Here is a 17666-nt window from a genome sequence, read left to right on the forward strand (position 1 = left end):
AATATCTTGACCAATTAGAGTAACTTGGTCATCATCCACGTCATCGCCACCATCATATTCGTCATTGACAAAGGATGGTTGTCTCCCACGTCGTGGTTCACCTTGCAATCTATTAATTGCATCATCATGCCTTTCTAGATGATCTCTTACATCTCCCATCACTTTGAACATACGTTCAAATTGTTGCTGCATTGCTTGAACTAAAAGATCATTGGATGAAGAACTCGCTTCTTTATCTTTAGACATGTGTACAACCTGAAAAACAAAGTTAGAACAACCTCACCAACACTCCCTCACGTTTTTTTTTTTTTTTTTTTTTTTTTCACTCTAGATTTGATTCACTCCACTCATGTTTCTCATAATTTTTTTGGCTTTTCTCTATACTGATCTTACCGCTCTTGTCTTTTACCTCTCTTGTTTTGTTATTTGAGTTCTTAGATTAACTAAGGTACCTAAACAAACAATTCAGATTATGGCAATTCAAAAAAAATAGTGAAATTGGACAGCTTTAAAAACAAACAAAAGATAGGTCAATTTAAAGATGTGTGTAATGCACTTTAATCATAAGCAAAGACTAGAATTTTTTTTTTTTTTTTTTAGAAATGAAGAAAGATTTCCAAATCGAAATAGAAGTTCAAATGAACAAAGATCAAATTCTGTAATTTGCAAGTATTCTTTGAATCCGCAGTTTTTTTTTTTTTTTTTTTTTAATTCTGATCTCTTTTTTTTTTTTTTTGACCTTTGATTTCCCTCTCTCTTTTTTTTTTTTTTTTTTTTTTAGCCTTTGATTTTCTCTCTTCTTTTTTTTTTTTTTTTGACTTTTTTGATCTCTTTTTTTTTTTTTTTATAGATATTGGCCAAATAGAAGAAGAAGAGAAAAGAAAAGAAAATCTAAAAGATAGCAAATAAATAGATACGCAAACCTCAAACTTGAGCCGAGCTCTGATACCAAATGATGGAAATCTTCAACTTAGCAACCATATACCCCGATAGCTAAAGAGCTATGATACATATGGAATGCAAATTGACCTCCTCCAACGATTTGAAACAAGATGGATCGTTCAAGATTGAAGTTAGGAAAACTATTCTAATCACATAATCAATGAAAATTTGATGAAGTAATTAGAATAGTACTTTGATTCCCTTAAAACGCCACAAACTAAAAAGCTTGATAAGTTGAAAGGAAAAACAAAGATTTTTCTTGGGTTTTGAACGCCACAAACAGAAATGCTTGATAAGTCCAAAGTTCATGCAAGAACTTAAAAACAAAACACTCACCGGTGTTGTAAGTTGAATATACTTCTCCAATATGTGTGCTCTTACAAAGAGAGTTAGCCTTGTTTATATAGTACAAAGGCCAAGTATAAAGGGAATGAATATATTAAATGACATTTATATTTCTAATGCATGAATGTAGATTACTCATGAATCTACATTGAATTGTTTTGAATAATTATTCATGAATAAACACACAATTCCTAATATGGTCCAATATGGCTGAATGACCTTTATTCTTCAAAGATGGCTAAAAATTCATCCTTCTCTCAAGGTTGGAATTTCTCTTCATGATTTTGACTTATTTGAATCAGGTTGATTATTTTAGGCTCTTCTTGTATCCATAGAACCTTGACCAAGTTTTGACTAGCTTGCTCCTTCCAAATGTCTTCTAATAAACAAGTTAAGGCTTCTTTCATCCTTTTAGATTTCGCTCTTGTCATTGGTCCTCGATGAATAGTTAAAGGGTCTTTGGCAGAATTATAATCAACTTGCTCATTCATATCACCTTGGGTCATGTTTGTCTCAAAGATTTATTTGCAACTAACTCTTTTATAGTTATTGAATAATTCAACGAGTTCCTATACACTATTCTGGTTTATCGATTTAAGCTCTTTTTTTATCACATTATATCACTTTTAGAAACGTTGCTTTCCATAGCTTGTGAAAAGATAAGGGGTCTCTCTTTTAATTCCTATGTCGTAATCTAATTCTTATAGTTATATCATATAATCATCATAAATGATAGGTCTCCTTTCCCTTTGAGATATTCTCAAGACTATCAATTGTGGTTGTTCTACAAGATTATTAGCAGTGATAATAATATTATGTGGGAGTTCATCAATGTTATTTTATTATTTACCCTCATTAATTCTTTCAGTAATTTGAGGAACAATAATCTATTGAATAAAAAATAGTAAAAGAGTATCAACCTATATCCCCTCTACATCAAAATTGATTTTTTAATATTTTCTAGGAATCTTACATTACTAGATTCTACTATCCTCGTACTATGATTAGGATAATAAAATCTATATACCTTGAATTTTTTTTGATAACTAATAAGATACTCAAAAATAATTCTTAGATCCAATTTCTTTTCATGTATGATAACCCTAAGTATGTAGATGTCTTAAATTGGGTTTCTTATCGGTCTCTAACTCAAATGGAATTGATAAACTTAATTTGCTAAGAATCATATTCAAGATATATATAGCTATCCTAAGAGCTTCATTCTACATCGACTTAGGTATAGAGGCATAACTCTTTGTGCTCTTAATCGTGTTCATAAGCATACAATTTCGTTTTTCAACAAAGTTATTCTATTGTGACACACCTGATAAAATATACTGAGCATAAATACCCTACTTTTCTAAAAATCTAGCAAAATGATTAAAATTCTAATCATACTTATCAAATCTATCATAAAATTCATCACCGATGTTAAATCTAACCATTTTGACTTTTCTATCTAATTATCTTTCAACTTAATTTATATACATCTCAAGAGTATCAATAATATGAGACTTTTCATATATTAAATACATAGTCATACATGATAGATCATATATAAATATGATAAAATATCTCTCTAATAAATTAGGGAATATAGAGTGCTATGTAGATATTAATATAAATAATTTCAAAGAGTTCTTTATTTCTTATGGTATTTTTCTTTATATGTTTAGTTTACTTTTCCTTAATACAATCTATGCAAACATCAAAATTAGTGATGTCTAAATATTTTAAAAATAATATTCTTCACTAATATTTTAATTCTTTCCTCGGAGATATGACCTAAATGTCTATGCCACAAAATAAAATATTTCTTATCATTAAAATTATATTTTAATCTATCATTTTATTGCATGGATATCAATGTCTTTGGAAACTCAAGATTCAAATTAATTATATACAAACCATCATATAGAATTTTAAAATTAATATTTATTGGATCATAAAATATATTAAGTTTATCGTTACTAAAAGAAAAATAATACCCTAACTCATCAATTCTAAATAAATTAAATTTCTTAAAATAGTAGAAACGTAGCATGTACCTATAAGATTTATTAAATGAACCGTCTCTAGGTATAGGTGATAAGTTCCCACTACTATCACTTTCGTTTTGAGATGATTTTCCAAAATGACAAATCCTTTATGTTCTTTTAATTTTCAGGTGAAAGAAATCCTTACATATTATTAATAACATGAGTTGAAGTAGTAGAATCAATTCATCAAGTATTAAAATAACATTACATTACCCACAAGCAAGTGACAAGACGGACAATAGGAAAGCATATTAATAACACATTTCTACAAACAAAGGTTGCTAATAAATAGATCTAGGGTATTTAATTTCAAAAATATATTTCTAGTATAAATTATAAGTATGAAATCTATAATTATATTATTATTATAAGAAAAACTTTAATGCTAGAAACTGAATAACGATATATTAAGATTTACAATATATACTTTTCGATACTATTCACAATGCCTTTATCTTATTTATAAATGTATTGTCATCGGATTCGAAAGCTACAATGATATCAATATGCATGGAGCACTAAATTTGTCTTCTCTTTTCTTTCTATCCTTCAAATGACCACTATGAATGATAGATTAGAGATAAGGAAGAACTAAGAAAGATTATAAATAGATTTGTAATCTTAATAACTAGTTGTTTCATCTATACGAAGTCCTATCCTTTTATAAGCAAGAATAGAAAATCTAAAATGATATTCAAAATCCCTCCAATCAAGTTCATCTTCTAAAGAAAATATTATAATTGGACTTTCTTTTATTAGCCGATAACTTATTAGATATATAAAATATCTTACCTAATTTGATATAATCATATAATCTAATTTTATTTGGAAAACATGTGATCGGTAGCAATTGGCTCGTGGTGATCATTATAGTATCTACCCCCTCTTGTGAGCAGAAATCGAATTCATTTATCACTATTTTTTTTTATCTTGTCGTTTATCTTGCTGTCTTTGGTAAGACTTACTTTCTCCTCTTTGAATCAATAGGCTGTGGGTAAATAGTCGAAGAGACGACTCAAATTGGCGCCTATTTTCCTCCAAGCCGGCACATACTTTCTCCTTTTTGGATCAAAAGACTGTGGGTAAATATTTGGGAAAGGCGATTCGAATGGGCTCATCTGCTGCTACGACCACATACGCTGCTATGACCACCAGCCTTTGGTAGCTCTGGAAAACCCCGGTGGGACTCTTTCTCATGACAAATACAGATCTCCTTCTAGTGTTTTCCAGCACATCATTGCTACTTTGTTGGCTAATGACAAAGCCCTCCATCATTTTGATGACAATGATAGTGATAAATGTACACCACTCATTCAATGGGCGAAACCTCCCGTTGTCGATTGGTATAAACTAAACTATGATCTTCTATGAATATTCATAAAGGTGATGTGATCCTGTTTATATTGGATGCAAGTGTGTGCATGGCAAGGGTATTCTTTAATGTGAGGCTCTTGTAATTAGAGAAGGAATGGCTGATGTTCCAATTTAAAACTGACTCACAGTGAGCCTGCAAGATCAACTCCGGTTATGCTGCTTCTTGGTTTCAATTATCTGTGACTAAAGACATTCAATCTTTTGATGGCACTGTTTCAAGCCATATTTATAGAGAGAACAATAGAATATAGTTAATTAATTAGTTAATCTGATCCGATAGATCACAAGGTTTTCGGAGAGGGGACTAACTTTCATTTTCTTTTGATAAGTCACTTTGAATGTAATATCCCATTAGTCCTAAGTGTGCAATGTGTATGATTAGCTTATAAGGACCTGATGAGTGTACTCAAACCTTAGCATAGTGCATGTGACATTGAATCTCAGAAATATTTTTCTATTTGGATTCCTTAATTAATATACTTAATTGTTTCAGTAAGAAAAAAAAGAAAAGCAATGTATCGACTACGAGTTTGCCAATCCAACTAATATGAGAAATATATGTACATTCAGATGTCTCATCGAATCCCAGTAACCCATCGATCAAACCTGCTGAAATCTTCCCAAACTCTTCTGCAGTAACCACATACTCACTATGGCCGAGATTCATATCATCAATCACCCGTTATCCATGAAATAATACATATAAAGGATACTGCCAATTCTCAAGCATCACCTGTGCCGATTTCTCCATTAGTCTCTTCCTCGTCGATGAACGCTAAACACCCCCTAGACTTGCAAACGGCCATCGTATAATAGACTGCGATGCCAAGGGCCGTCAACGCAGCACAGATAGCAAACACCTTCCAGCTCGCAATGGCCATCACAAAGATGAGGAACGCCGATGGGACCAGGCACAAGAGCACCAGGCCGGGGAGCCTCATCGGCACGCGGTAAGGCCGCTTGAGGTTCGGCTCCTTCTTCCTCAGCCACAAGAAGGCTGCGAACTCCATGAGCATCCCCAGGCCGTAGAGGAAGTTGGCGGAGTTGATGATGTCGTTGAAGCTCATGAAGGAGATGGCGAGGGTGATGAGACTGGACGTTAATATGCCCGCCCAGGGGGTCAAGAACCACTTCGCCCTGGAGGCAAAGATTCGAGGAAGCAAGCGCAAGTTGGCCATCCCCAGCAGCTGAAACGCGCTGGAGCTGAGCTGCGCTTCGTACAGTCCGATCGCCGACAGCACGGCGCCCACCTCGATCCAATACTTGAGCCATCTCCCAGCTATACTGCCTGCATGGAATCAAGTGAACGGTGAATCTTGCTTCATTTGGGTCCAGAATCCATGCATGAAAACGATCAGTATATGCAAAGTAATGGCAACATACCGAACCGATACTGATGACGACTCAAAATAACTTCCAGTTAATTAAGACAATTTCTTCATACTGGGACAGATACCTCCAACATCATACAGCTTGCAGCAGTCTTATTTACAGAGACCGGCAAATGGCTTTGGGCTTTTGATTCGTTAGCACGTATGTGATAGTAGATAAGATTTCCTATAATATATGAGGATATCTCTCTACTCTGTACTTGTATAAATAGGGACATGTGAATATAATCAAGCTTCTTCAGTAATTTCTTTTTTATCTCTTTTCTAACAGTATCATGTGTTGCAAGACGTAGATATTATAATATCAAAAGATGGAAAATTAGCTCTTGAAAATAATATTTAGCTCTTTCAGGATTGTGTCACCATGATATGTTAGATTATATAATGCTATATAATTAGGTAAGATATATTATAAATATGATTAGATTATGATTATGATTAGATTAGAGATTCTCCTAATTATCATCTTAGACTTTCTACTCTCATCTATAAATAAAATAAAATCTCCTATGAACAAAATAACCCATGATTAAGAAGAAAGAACTCTTAATCTCTTTTAATTCATAATTTTTAATCCAATATTCATCATTTATAATGATCCTGTGAAGGATAAAAAGAAAGAAAAAGACGAGTCTAGTTCTCCTTACGGATCGATATCGTTGTAGCTTTCGGATCTGATGACAATGTATCTATAAATCAGATAAAATCTTCACATAACAATTTTAATGTTCAAATAATTCTCATGTCTTAACTAATTTATCTTCAAAGTCTACACATCAATTTTCTCTCTTCATCAGAAATATAGAATAAACCAGAAATATGGTCATGTGACCTAAATTTTACTACCCACCATGTAACATAGGAAGAAACCTCTGATTAACATCTTGTTTTAGAAACTTAAAACATTAACATCTCTAAAATTTCTGGGTGTCTTGTCGTTTATGTGCACCACTAAGCATAAAAAGTCTATGTACACCTGACTAAGTCTTCAAGCCATGCCGAACTTTCTAAACTAAAGCACTAACACTAGCGTAAACCCATGAATAACTATGTCATTGACTAAAAGTAGAACATTGTCGTAAGGTTTCCGAAAGAATAAGATTTCTGCGTTGGCCTTTTTCTTTTTTTCGCTTCCTGCCATTGGACCTGAAAACTCTACAACCATCCACCGAACCTACAAGGGGTCCGAACTAAAGTAGATCTTATCAACTATGCATGATGTGACTGAATGAAAACTGCGTTGCAATTAAGAAAAAAGAAAAAACGCAATAAAGTTGGCTCACGTTCATGGTCGACTAGTCAACTAATTTGACTTGTGGTTATGTATCCACTAGAAAGGAGCCACGTCACTATTTACAGAACATATCTTTTCTGTCATTTTCTTTTTCTGTCTTACACTGATTGAAGGAAACAAAAGCATATTCCTAAGTATTCCAGGCTTGTATAAAAGATCAAAAGCAAAAATAAAGAGACCAATAATGTTGAACTAATAATACATCACCGACAAGTCTCGAGGGCACGATGAAGCATGTCATTAGCGGATTGTGTTCCCTATCTCGGCCAAGACTAAGAACAAACCTCAAGTTCTAACATGTTTGTTTTCTTATAATTATTCTGTGTAGATCCATCCACTACCGAGCATGAGACGATCGAGCTCCATGTTATCACATGATTCACGTTGGTGACAATTACCTCCTTAAAATGTAACCATTCAAATAAATAATTTTTATCGTAAAACTAGATAAATTAGTGCAACGAAAAAGGTCATCTCATTCCGTGGTAATTATTAATAACCGCCAGCTGCCAATAATTGCTGTTCAAGTCTCCTAAGGGACGTAATATGATGTGTACTACCAACCAGTTTGAGAAAATCTTATGTGGCTTCTAGTAAATGGTCAAAGGACGTGGGTCCATGAATCATTGCGTGGTCCCCACGTCTCCGATACGGCGCATGCGGTGGAGGATGAGAAGAGGAAGAAGAGTTGCGTCGTCCCTTACCTGCGATGTCGGCGAAGAAACCGTTGCCCCACGCGTCCTGCGGAGCGTCGACCGCCCCCGTGCCGGCCATGAGCGGGAGGAGGTAGCCAAGCGAGGTCATCAGTCCGGCCGAGAGCAGCGCGGTCGGGAAGGTCCGCTCCGGGCGCTCCACCTCCCCGGCCATCGTGCTCGCATTGTCCCAGAAGTTGAGGTTCCAGAACAGCGTGTTGAAGAAGAGGCGCCAATCGTTGCCCCTCCCCCGCGTCAGCCACCGCGCCGGCCTCAGCCTCGGCACCGCCATCGCCGTCATCAGCACGAACGGCGCCAACGACGCCAGCCCCAAAGCCACCGCGGTGTATCCCACGATGGTCAGCCCCGTGTAGTTGAGGAAGGAGAGCGCCAGGTTCATCCCCGCCACCGTCGCGTACCGCGGCGTGCCGCTGGCAACGGACGGCTCCACCCGCGCGAGGTAGTCGGCGCAGAGGACCGGAAAGGCGGCGCTGTTAATGACGCCGCTGAGGAACTTCCAGGTCCCCATCAGTGACCCGCAGAAGGGGCCGAAAGCGCGATCCGCCCACAGGACGAAGCCGCCGTTGCCCGGGATGGCGGTGGCGAGCTCCGCAGTGACCAGCGACTCCGGGATGCTCCAGACGAAGGGGAAGATGAGGAAGCCGAGCAGCGCGTACAGGGCCCCCGCCGCCTGCACCGCGGGCTCCGCCCCGTACGGGCCACCGGCGACTTCGAAGTAGATGAGGAAGATGAGGGGAAGGAGGGTCAATTTGTTGGGGTTCTTGGCGGCGGTGTTTCGGGGCAGCACGGCTTCTCCAAGATCGATCGATGAGTCCATATTTTCCAGCGATTCTTTCGACTGGGAAGCACCACCAACTCCTCCTTCTCCTCGAGGGCTTTGATGGCCATGGATTTGGAATTCTGGGCTCATGGACGACAGAGGGGACCGGGGCGTGGCGTGTCTGTTAGGGATGGAGAACGGTTGTTTGAGAGGAGAAGACGAAGGATAAGTGTTGTCCTCCGTCAACTAGCAGATCCGCTTCGATTACAGCCTTATACGATTCGTGAATGATAATATCCACCTCGATCCGGACATAATGTGATGTATTGAAGATTCATATAACCAAAATAGGAAGGAGAATATAACGTCCCAGCAAAGAATCACCCAGAATACTTTCGACGAATGGCTAATTATATATTATCTCAGTAATTAATCATTTTTAATATTTTAATCCATGTACTTTCAAAAATTATATTAAGATTTATATACTTATGAAAATATATAATATAATCTATAAATTAATTATTTCAATATTTTTAGATTTTTTTTACCATGACTAATTAGAAGATATATGGGTAGTAGAAAAGATGCACAACTAAAAAAAACACAAAAGATACATACTATTTACTATATTAAAAAGATTGAAGACATGATAATTAAACCCAGACTGATCAATGCAATCGAAAAAAGGGGATTAGATCTTGGTCGCTTTGTTGATTGGATTATTTTTATTCCTGTTAACTAAAGGTTTTCTAATATTTTAGTGTTTTTAGATAACAAAAATCAAATAATATTAATATCTTTTTTATATCAACAAAAAATACAAAATAATCATTAATTTAATTTATAATTAAAATTAAAGTATTATAAAACGAAAAAAATAAAATAAAATAACATCATATTATTGAATATTAAGAATAATGGTGTTCTTTTTATATTTTAGATAAATAACATTAAAGTCGTCAAATAAACCAATAAATGTTAATTATTAATCCTAAAAATTCTTAAATTTTCAAAAAAGACATTAAAAATAACTGTAAAAGTATAAATGGTTATTTTCTATTTTAAGCCTTTAAATTATAAAATAGGTATTTTTATTTATTTTACCCATTAAAAGTATGATATTATTTTTTTTAATTTACTCGATTTAAAGTGAATTTACAATTCTTTGGGGCAAAAACCACTTGGATATTATCATATAAAGTCTTTTGAGGTTTGATAAACATTAAAAGGAATTCGAGACATGAGTTATACTATTTTTGAATGGGTTTCTTTATTTTTGAGTCATATTAAAAAATAGTGTGATCCCCTTAAAAAATAATATAACTTACATTTCAAATATTTTAAAAAAATTTAAATATTTATAAAATATTATAAATAACTTTAAAAATCCTAAATATTTTTTTATTTTTTAAGTCTTTAAAAGAGGTATTTACATGTATTTTAGACTTTTAAATAATGAAATTTTATTATTTTTTAAATGTTATCTAATTTAAGGTGAATTTATAACTCCTTTTAGACAAAAATTGATGTATGAGCTCTTTAGTTTATATATTATTTGAATAAATTTTATTAGTTTAGAGATATATTTCATAAGCCGCCATATAACAATATCCTTCTATCTAAGGAGAGGTAGTTTTATCCTTTTTATCATTACCAAGCTAATAAAGAGTTGTATCGAGAGGTAGGTTCGTTATCTTTTCTAAAAAATAAATATTTTCTTCTATTCCTTCAAGTATTTAAAATTTTATTTTTTGATTAAGTCATGTCATAATTATTCATGTTATATGTAGTTTCTAAAATTTTCAAGTATTTAAAATATATTTAATTATTCATGCTATATATAATTTTTACAATTTTTATCTTACGTGCATGATATAGTAGTAATACTTAATTTCTTTTAGACTTAGACCATCATTAATTAAAATATTATTTTTTCTATTAATGTAATTTTATCTTTTTAATTTATTATTATTTATTTTGTTTTAATGACTCAATGCTAATGATTAGATATTTTGATTATAAGTTCCATACTAATGATTAGATGTTTTGATTATAAGTTCAAGATGCTTTTAATTCGAAATTAAGAGAACCAGTTAGAATTTTGTTGGAATCAATCAACAAGTTAAGCCCCCAACCCATAGGCTAAGCCACAACTTATAAATTAGGCTCAGCTACTAGGTTAAGCCTAGCCAACAAGTCAAGCCCCAGACCATAGGTTAGCTTAGCCCAACTCAACATGAACAATCATGTGTAGTGCACATGATCAATCCGTAAGCTATAGATTAGTCCAACTTGGAATGGTGCATGTATACTCATATGTATTACACATGACTAGTATATGGATTGACCTAACTTAGCCTAGTGTTATGCGGTCTAACTTATTGTCTTTACTTTGTTAATGTGATTTGGGTTCAAACACTTATTAAATCAAATTATATTTGATTAGTTTAGATCGATTCAGAATGATTTTAAATTGATTTAACTTATTTAAATCTACATAATATAAATTAAACTTAATTTAGTATAAATTGTACTAGGATAATTTATAACTAGTTAAATGAGGATTAGAGATCAATCCAATTAGATTCTAATTAATTAGGTCTAATTGGACCAATTGAATTAATATTCAATTAATTAAGAGCTAATTGATATTATTTAATATTGATAATTTTTAAAAAATAAATTGATATGTTTTAATATATTATTTCATCTTGATATAGACATGAATACTTTAAAATGATTTTGTTTTCTTGTCGAGGGCAAATAAGACGATTCCCTTCGAAGATTAGTAGATCATCAAACATAACGGTTGGATAGTTCCTTCATTCGTTATTGGGAGAAACGTGCCCCTCATTTTGGTAAGTCAGGGACGCCACTCCATCCATAATTGGAAGTGTGATATAGGTTTGTCTTCATCTGTTGTTAAAGAATATAAACTCATTTTATAGGATAAAACCTCTTCATATACTATTGAGGGAATACTTCTTCGGACATTTGATATAAGAGTTTTTATTTTATTTTTTATTTTCAGAATAGCCACTCAATAGCACTAGACTAGATTCTAGTAGAGAACAAAACTTACGATCTACTTTTAACTTATATTTTTATGAATCAATAAATTATAATAAATAATTATAATTTATATTTATTAATAAAAAATTATTTATTTATTTGACTTTTGATGTACCTTTGGAGAGAAGTTGTGATCCTTAAAAAAAATTCAATATGTAATATCTTTCTATGATATTAAAATATAGTTTAGGGCCTATAGGTCTTTGGGTCCCAAGATTAATTTTGATCGATGATTTTCTTTTGACCTATTATAAGAGTAATGGAGTCAATTTAAGAGAACAATAGTTTTGTCGCTTAGATGCTCGTGGTTGTAATATTATTGACTTATGCACTCGGATAGATGTTTAAGCAAACCTTAACTTAGAAATTCTAATGCACCTTATGCTTCAGCACCTGTCAATGCTCTAAATGATGTACACGGTCTTTATTACTATTAGATGTTACCTTAAGCATCAAGAGAAGCAAGATAGAGCTCAACAGGGTAGAAGTAACACTTTAGATCATTTTAAAAGATTAGGTCTACTAAGGGCAAGTCAGATCCAATTTTTGCTAAATGTTGGATCCATCAAATGAAAAAAAGCATTTTTCATTTCTTTTGAATATAGAGAAAATCAAAAGGTACTTTTCACTTCTTTTATTTTAGAATGGAAGATAGATACTTAGAGGACCTAAGAAAAGAGGATATTGGAGATTAGAGATAATGTGGTGACTTGAGAGCAATTTAAAAAGATATCTTATAAGCAATTCTTCCTTGATCTTGGAGAAGAAATAAGAGTTATTTATTATCCACTAGGGAAGTAGGATTGTGATGAAGTATGATCATGACACAATTCTCTCCACATTTACTTTCAATCAATATCAAAGAACTCATCACTTTAAGAGGATTCTTCGTCCATCACTCATAAAGTATATTATTATATTGATTTTATCAACATATGTTAAAGTACTCAATTAAGCTATGTAGATAGAAAAATTGGATAATAAATTGCAATAGATAAAGGACTAAAAGTGATATTTTAGTGCTACATCATTTGTGTACAGGAGATCATATTCCGGACCTTTGAAGAAGGGCAAGAGTAGATAGTCCAAACATTATTAAGTAAAAAAGAATCAAGTTATTATAAGATATTATTTCTATAGAAAGACTGATCATATTTTCATCTCATACCTTATGGGACAACATATATGTTTCTTTTGTCAGAAACTAGAGCATATGTTAAAAGACTACACAGAAACAATATCAACGTTGAGCTCCATAACAACAATCATAACCTAGAGGGGGAGGTCATGTGAGGGTTTATGCACTCACCCACAAGGATTTCGAAACCTCAGGATCTGTTGTTTAGGATATAATCACACTCTATAGTATACTTGCTATGGTGCTTATAGATTTTGATTCTACACATTCTTTTATATCATATTATTTTACTATGAGACAATATAACATAAGAATCATAAGATAATAAGTAATGCATTAATATTAGCAACAACAATGCGAAACTCTCTAATAGTTGATCAAATATTTAAAAACTATGTTGTGACTATTAAAAGTCATAATTTACTAGTAAACCTTATTCTACTAAAGTTTCGAGACTTCAATGCTATCTTAGATATGGACTGACTTTCAATATACTATGTAAGTATCAATTATTTATTAAAAATTATTACTTTTCACCCCTAGATCAACTACTTCTTTAGGTCATTGGGATTTAGGAATAGATCTCTCATATTATTTTACTCTTGAGTGCTACCTAATTATTATTGAAATGATGCTAGGGGTACTTGACTTTCATTTCTAGAGAAGAATTTATAAAGTTAGTATTAAAAAACATCCTTATTTGTACAGGATTTTTTAGATATTTTCTCTGAAAATCTACTTGAACTGCTACTTGATAAACATATTAAATTTATAATTGATCTTCTATCTAGTATTACACTTGTTTTTAAACCTCATTATAAAATAACACCAATTGAATTGTAGGAATTAAAAAATCATATTTATGAGTTTTTAGACAAGGGCTTTATTCAATTCAATGTATCACCTTAGGGTGCCTCTATTCTATTTGTGAAGAAGAATGATATATTTATACGGCTATACATCGATTATATGCAACTCAACTAAGTGATCATAAAGAATAAGTAACCTATTCTATGGATAAATGACATATTTAATTAACTTCAAGGCACTTAGGTGTACTTGAAGATTGATTTTAGGTTTGGGTATCATTAATTGAAGATAAGACAAGGTGATATATAGAAAACTATTTTCAGAATAAGATATGATCATTATAAATTCTTAATAATATCATTCAGACTTACGAATGCACACGCTACCTTCATAGATCTCATGAACTGAGTGTTCCACCCTTAATCTTGATAAATTTATAATTATATTCATTGGTGATATTTTGATATACTCCAAAAGTAGGGTGAAATATGAATACTATCTCAAGATAGTTTTGAAAGTCCCAAGACAAAAAAAAAAACTATATGCCAAATTGAACAAATATAATTTTTGGCTCAATGAAATTATGTTTCTTAGGTATATAATTTATGGTGCTGGTATATCTATTGACCCCCAAAAGATTGTTGCGATGATAAATTGAAAGTGACCTTCTAATGTTTTGAAGATCAAAAGTTTATAAAAGGCTTTTTAAAAATAACAATATCCTGACCAGGTTAATATAGAAGAATGTGAAGTTCATTTAGAACGATAAGTGTCAATAAAATTTTCAAGAACTGAATGAGGAATTAACAAGTGCTTCTATCTTTGTGATTCCTTTTGCAGGAGAAGGTTTTGTGATATACAATGATACCTCACTTCAAGGATTTAGTTGTGTTTAAATACAAAATTAGAAGATAGTTGCTTATGCATCTAAATAACTAATGCCTCATAAGAAGAACTATCTTATAACGTAGAGCTAGCAATTATTATTTTTATATTAAAAATTTCAATGCATTATCTTTATGAATTGACTTTTAAAATCTTTATAAATTATAAGAGTCACAAATATATGTTTACTCAAAAGGATTTAAATATAAGATAGAGAATATCATTAAACTTTCTAAAAAATTATAATTTTAATATTAACTATCATCCAGGGAGACTAATGTAGTTGCTAATACCTTGAGCAGAAAGTCTTCAAGTCTTATAGCCTATATAAATATTTAAAAGAATTCTATGATGACAAATTTGATAGATACGAAGCCTGAACTTTTATTTGAGATAAATAAAAGTGTTTTAGCATGGTTGATGACATAATTATTTTTGGTAAAAAATATTAAAGGAAATCAAAAAGAATATATATATATATATATATATATATATATATATATATTTTTTTTTTTTTTTTTAGATGATAGGCAAGGAGATAGCTCAAGGATCTTTATTAGAATTCCTTTAAGTCGAGGATGATTTTATTATATTCTATAATTGATTCTATATTTTCAAAAGTCATCTAATAAATATATAATTATTGGAGAAGGCCCACAAATCAATATTTAATTTCTATTTTGATACTATCAAGATGTATCAAGATTTGTGTTAAGGCTACTGATGGTACGATATGAAGAAAGATATAGCAGTGTTTATCTATAAATATCTAGTTTGCCAATATTTAAAGGCTAAACATTAAGTACCTATTGAGAATATTGTAAAAAATTTTAATTCTTGAATGGAAGTGAGGGTATATCACTATGGATTTTGGGATAGGGCTATCCAAGAATATGATTAAATTTAAATAGTAATAGTGATAGTTACTATATTTGCTCACTTTATTTTACTAACAAGAAGTATCCATTGGATAAACTAGTAAATTTATGCATTAAAGAGATCATTCGAAATCATAAGGTGTTAATTAGTATTATCTCAGATCTAATATTTACTTTTAAGTTTTGGAAATGTTTATAGAAATCATTAGGCACATAATTAAAGTTTACTACAACTTTACACCCCCAAATAGATAGTTATTTTGATAGAATAATAGAAACTCTAAGATTTCTTAAGAGCTTGTGTCTTAGTCTTTATTGGAAGTTGGTATATACATTTGTACCTAATTGAGTTTACTCACAATAATAGCTACCACTCTAGTATACAAATGGTTGTTTTCAAAGTTGTTAATGGAAGAAAGTGCCAATCACCTATGCACTAAGATGAGATGGGAAAACGGAAGCTTTTAGAACCTTAATTGATTCAAAGAGATATCGATAATATTCTAACTATATACTAGAGATTATTAATAGTCCAAAGTCACTAGAAAATTTATACAAATCAAATGTACAGAGTTCTGGAGTTCAAAGTTAGTAATCAGTTTTTTTGAATGTATCATCAACTAAGGGAATCATGAGTAATCAGTTTTTTTGAATGTATCATCAACTAAGGGAATCATGAGGTTTGGTTAGAAAATTAGCCTATACATTCATTGGTTTATTTAAGAACTTTTAGAAGATTGAACCTATGGTATATAGATTGACTTTAAATAGTATCTATGATATATTCTACATTTTTATGCTCCGAAAATATATTAGGGATCTATCCCATGTCATAATTTACCAGCCTCTATAGCTAAGAGACAATTCCACCTTCGTAAAGCAACAAATCTAGATCATAAAAAAGATCAAAGCTAAGTGATGTTATTTTATCAATAAATTAAATAAATATAAAAATTAAAAATTTATTATCTTAGGTGGAGTGCTCATCTCCTCCTATTTATGGGAAGGGATTCCTCTCTTTTACTCCTTACGAGAGAAACGAGAAGTTACATTTTGCTAATGAGAGGTAGGTTCTCTTATCTTTCCTTAAAAATAATTATTTTCCTATTCCTTCAAGTGTTTACATTTTACTTTTTGATTAAAACATATTATAATTATTTATTCTATATATAGTTTCTAATTTTTATCCTTTTAAATATTTAAAATTTTAATTTTAGACTAAATTATATTATAATTATTTATGCTATATATAATTTCTAAAATTTTTATCTTGTATGCATGATGCTAGTTTTTCGGTTTTATGGATTTTGGGCACCAACCTTTGTACAATGACAAATACAATTTATGAAAAATTTGAAGATTTTATTTTTTATTCTTCTGCTGCACATGTGATTTCATCTCCAGAATTTTCTACGGGAGTGTCGTCACAACTGTGTGGATCATTACTGAAGAGGATGGTGCTTGACCTCCTTCATCCTCTCTTATAGATCTGTAAGGATTTAGGGATATACAATCTCTCTAAGTAAAACATAATCTTTCATATACACAATTTTTGGTTTTACGGATTTTGCACACCAATCTTCACACGACGACGAACACATCATTAGAAAATTTAGGGGTTTTTGTTTTCTGTTCTTCCACTACGTTGTGATGTCACCCCTAGATTTCTCAAACACATTTAAAAAGTATGACTCACATAAATTGGTTTATGTTCCTAAAGGAACCATAAATGAACTTTTGTCAAAAAAACAAGATAGGTAGATCTAATTATGAGGGACCCAAAGCTAAATGGGTACCTAGAACAAACCCACCTTTCTTGTAGATATCTCTAAAATCGAAAGTTAGGAGCGAAAGATGATATTTTGATAATAGATGCTTAAGGCATATGACCGGAGATCCAACACACTTCACAAAGTTCACTAGCCGAAATAAAATGATTTTGATTGAAGATGATTTATGTTTAATGAACTCATACATATTGATTTAATGATGTAATGATGTAATGATGATTTGAAATCATAC

At 32.0% G+C, this 17666-nt stretch overlaps 1 protein-coding gene across 1 annotated transcript; it reads right to left on the minus strand.

Annotated features, from left to right (window-relative positions):
• Window positions 1–5216: 5216 nt before the first annotated feature.
• On the minus strand, window positions 5217–9164 carry LOC135629758 (probable polyamine transporter At3g13620). Its single transcript, XM_065137642.1, has 2 exons — window positions 8090–9164; window positions 5217–5988 (listed from the first exon to the last, which is right to left on the minus strand). Exons 1-2 carry the CDS (start codon window positions 9006–9008, stop codon window positions 5423–5425), a joined length of 1485 nt encoding a protein of 494 aa, XP_064993714.1. The 5' UTR covers window positions 9009–9164; the 3' UTR covers window positions 5217–5422.
• Between the last annotated feature and the right edge of the window lie 8502 nt (window positions 9165–17666).

Source organism: Musa acuminata, chromosome BXJ3-1 (assembly GCF_036884655.1).
Source record: "Musa acuminata AAA Group cultivar baxijiao chromosome BXJ3-1, Cavendish_Baxijiao_AAA, whole genome shotgun sequence".
NCBI classification, from domain to species: Eukaryota; Viridiplantae; Streptophyta; class Magnoliopsida; order Zingiberales; family Musaceae; genus Musa; species Musa acuminata.

Bases quoted from the DNA above. Each gene is read 5' to 3' on its own strand.
- LOC135629758 (XM_065137642.1), bottom strand. From the start codon at position 9,008: ATGAGCCCAGAATTCCAAATCCATGGCCATCAAAGCCCTCGAGGAGAA. The intron at 5,989-8,089 runs GTAAGGGACGAC...GATTCCATGCAG, and splicing joins TTTCTTCGCCGACATCGCAG to GCAGTATAGCTGGGAGATGG.